General features: G+C 29.3%; 1 protein-coding gene across 1 annotated transcript; it reads left to right on the top strand.

Moving 5' to 3' along the window:
- Positions 1 to 562: 562 nt before the first annotated feature.
- Positions 563 to 1515, top strand: LOC130673916 (cell division protein ZipA-like). Its single transcript, XM_057479131.1, has 4 exons — positions 563 to 637; positions 904 to 957; positions 1069 to 1427; positions 1474 to 1515. The coding sequence occupies exons 2-4, from the start codon at positions 945 to 947 to the stop codon at positions 1513 to 1515; spliced, it is 414 nt and encodes a 137-aa protein (XP_057335114.1). The 5' UTR covers positions 563 to 637; positions 904 to 944.
- Positions 1516 to 4114: the final 2599 nt, after the last annotated feature.

Raw genomic sequence — 4114 nt, 5'->3', positions numbered from 1 at the left:
ATTACCGTCAATTTCAAGCTAAAGTGGCTATTAGGGTGGCTATCGGGGAAGCGGGCTTAAATTGACAGCGGTATTTTAGTCCACTATTATATAAACAGTCGATAAAGCAAAATTTTAATGCTATATGTGCATCATGTTAGGGCGGGAGAAAAATTTAGTTATTTAAAATTATTTCGACGTAGTGCGATGAAAACTTGCCATTACTCCGTTCTCGGAATTCCCAGATGTTATAAATTAAAAAGTAACAGCCAATGATTTTGCACGACTCTTTCTGACGCAATTTTTATTTTGTAAAAACGATTAATTATAAAATAAAATATTTAAAAAATTGCACTCATAACAATTTTAATTCTCTACATGAGAATTTTTTTTTTTTTTTTTTTTTTTGTAATTGATTTGTAAAAAAAAAGTTAGAAAATTGTTAATTGTCTGCTAACTTCAAGATAGTGAATATTTTGACATTAGTTGTTATTAAATTGATGGTGCTGCTTAATACTTATATCTCGATGGTGCATCTCAACGGAAGTCATAATTTTAGAGATAGAGAAAGAAACGCCATCGTTACGTGTTGCCGCCAATTTTACTGTTGTTTCATCAGATTTCATTTCAATAGTTATTTAAACAAAAAAGGTATAACGTGAGTATAATGCTTATAATAATATAATATGAAATAAAATTGAAATAATATAAAATAAAAATTAACATTTTTACATACTTGAAGCGCGTCTTAACTGTAACCTCACTTTTTTTTAAAATGTATTTTTTTTTTTAAACTACGTCCACATCTCTAAATTTTTCGTTCGTTAAATACATTATTCGTTTGTATTTTTTTTTCCATTAATTTTGATGTAAAAATATAACTATATTTAAAAAATAATAAAAAAATTTACGTGTTTTTTTCAGGTTGTCAGAATCTAAAAAAAAAATAATTGTTGGATTCCAAAATGTCCCGAGAAAGTAAGCTACTTTTTATTTTTAGTGATTTCAAAAGTTTTGATTAAATTGACATGCATTATTTTAATGTTTATATATGTATATGTATATTTATATGGTAAATATTTATTTCAGGAAACATAAATCAGCAGCTGAGTGATTTGAGGCGATATATAGCCCGTTTAGAAACGGAGAGTGCGAGAAATGAAGCTCGATGGATACAACGGGAAAGAGAGTTGATTGTAAGTCACAGTCGAGCTATGGATGCATTGCGGCAACCTCAACAAGTTGTTCAGCCAGCTCGACTTGTCCCCCAACCAGTTGAACCAGTTGTTCAACCAGTTGAACCAATCGTCCAACCTGCTGAACCAATTCAACAACTTGCTGTACCAGTTCAAGAACCTGTTGAACCGGTAGTCCAACCTGCTGAACCAATTGTCCAACCTGCTCAAGCAGCTGTCCAACCAGCTGGACCGATTGTCCAGCCTGCTCAAGTAGTTGTCCAACTAGCTGAACCAATTGTCCAACCTGCTCAAGCAGCTGTCCAACCAGCTGAACCTATTGTCCGACCTGCTCAAGTAGTTGTCCAACCAGCTGAACCAATTGTCCAACCTGCTCAAGCAGCTGTCCAACCAGCTGAACCGATTGTCCGACCTGCTCAAGTAGTTGTCCAACCAGCTGAACCAATTGTACAACCTGCTCAAGCAGCTGTTCATTTAGCTCAACGTGCAGAGCAACCTGATGACCCTGTAGAGCCAATAATCGAACCAGCTGCTGCATCAATTCGATCACTGTCGCCATTAACATTATCTATTCTTAGCGACTATCAACGCCGTAATCGCGATTTTCATGATAACGGTATGGGAATAGAATTGATTCAATGTTTCTGATGTACTTGGCACTATCTATCTATCTATCTACCCATCTATCTATCTATCTGTCTATCTGTTTATCTGTCTGTCTGTCTATTTGTCTGTCTGCCTGTTTGTCTGTTTGCCTGCCTACCTGCTTGTCTGTCTGTCTATCTATCTATTGATTTTTATCTTACAGATAATAAGTTTCATCAGCCTTTGAAGCGAAGGAAGAATGGTGGCCAGCGGAGACGAAATTGGCGAGAACAGAATCGTCATAATGACCGTGGTGGAAAAAATCGTAACTTTGATAGTCATAGTGGAAACATATACATTTACCAAAATAAGCATTAAGCCGACCATCATATCTTATTTTTTGTAATTGTTTATTTTATAGTAATTGTTTTTTTTTTTTCGTAACATTTTTTTATTTAATTTTTGAAAAAAATTGTACTTTCAAAAATATTTATAGTATTTACGTTACACAAAACTTTTATATTATTTTTCTATAATTCTATGGATAAGTTATTTTTTTTTCTTGATTTATTTTTTACCCTAAAATAAACAATTACAAAAACATAAAAAAATTTAATCATAAAAACGTAGATGGTTTATGTAAATTACATTACTGTTAATCATTTAAATTATATTATTTGAGTTAAATAATTTTAATTGAAATTTTATAATTTATACTTTAGATCATGGTACTAAAAGATTTTTTTTTTACAATTTTTAAAAAAATTGTTGTTAACAAACAACATTTATTTAATTCAAGTTACACAAAAGTTTTCAAAAATTATTTGGATTAAATTTATGTACATGAAAATCGAAACGTTTTTCGCGCAGCGAAAATGAAAACAATTCATGTGATTCAGATGCTTTAGGTGCAGTTCCGGAAGTTGGGGTTGCCTAAGATTTTCGACTAACATGTCAGCATCTATAAGCGAAATATTTTAGAAATCTAGTCATCTAGTAGAGTTCTACTTTCCATTTTTTTTTTCGTTGCGCGAAAAACGTTCTAATCTTCGAGTAGATTTAATTTTTAGTTTTTGTTCTCAACTTCTTTTTTTTTGCCCTAAAGTAAGCAATTTCAAAAACAAAAAAAATTTAATCATACAACAAAGATGATTTATGTTAATTATGTTATTGTTTAAGAGTCTCAATGTAGCAGACATCAGACAAATTTCAAATTATAAATAAATAGAGTAAATAATTACAAAAAAATATTAATAATAAATGCACTTATTTATTTTAAAATTTTTTAAATGCGCATTTTTGTTTAATTTAATTTTTTATTAATTATTTACTCTATTTATTTATGACTTTAGATTCGTCTGATGTCTGCTACATTCACACTCTAAATGTTTATCATTTGATTAATATTATTTGAGTTGAATAAATTAAGTTATCATTATAATTTATACCTTTGTTCGTGGTACTAAAGTATTTTTTTTATAATTTAAAAAAAAAATTGTTGTTAACAAACAACATTTATTTAATTCACGTTACCCAAAAGTTTTCAAAAATTATTTGGATTAATTTTATGTACATGAAAATCGAAACGTTTTTCGCGCAACGAAAATGAAAACAATTCATGTGATTCAGATGCTTAAGGTGCAGTTCCGGAAGTTGGGGTTGCCTAAGATTTTCGACTAACATGTCAGCATCTATAAGCGAAATATTTTAGAAATCTAGTCATCTAGTAGAGTTTTACTTTCCATTTTTTTTCGTTGCGCGAAAAACGTTCTGATTTTCGAGTAGATTTAATTTTTAGTTGTTGTTCTCAATTTCATTTTTTTTACCCTAAAGTAAACAATTTAAAAAACAAAAAAAATTTAATCATACAACAAAGATGATTTATGTTAATTATGTTATTGTTTATTATTTGATTAATATTATTTGAGTTGAATAATTTAAGTGATAATTATAATTTATACTTTTGTCCATGTTACTGAAGTAAGTTTTTTTCAAGCATAATTGGGAATAAAATTTATATAAATAAAAAGTTTTTTTTTACATTTTCTAAATCCACTTATTTTATTTTCATCGAAGATTAAAGTTTAATTTTATATGTTGTGTAAAAAATCGATATTCGTGTCAATGTAATAAATTGTATTATATTTCCATGATAATTATCCTTGAAAATCGAAAGAATTATCAACAGCGTATGAAACCATTAATATTTATTAAAATATTTTATATAAACTTTATCAAGCATAAACCCCTCTAACAATCTTTTTCAATTCATGAGCAAATTTGCTCTAAAGATCGATAATACTAGTGTCCTTTCTACGTATGTTTCGTGCTGCAGATATTTGAGACCAGATTTC

This window comes from Microplitis mediator, chromosome 8 (genome assembly GCF_029852145.1).
Source record: "Microplitis mediator isolate UGA2020A chromosome 8, iyMicMedi2.1, whole genome shotgun sequence".
NCBI lineage: Eukaryota > Metazoa > Arthropoda > Insecta > Hymenoptera > Braconidae > Microplitis > Microplitis mediator.
Note: the sequence above shows the minus strand (reverse complement) of the source record. Positions and strands in the feature narration are given on the sequence as shown.

Bases quoted from the DNA above. Each gene is read 5' to 3' on its own strand.
- LOC130673916 (XM_057479131.1), top strand. The intron at 1,428-1,473 runs GTAGTTGTCCAA...CTGCTCAAGCAG, and splicing joins CGATTGTCCAGCCTGCTCAA to CTGTCCAACCAGCTGAACCT.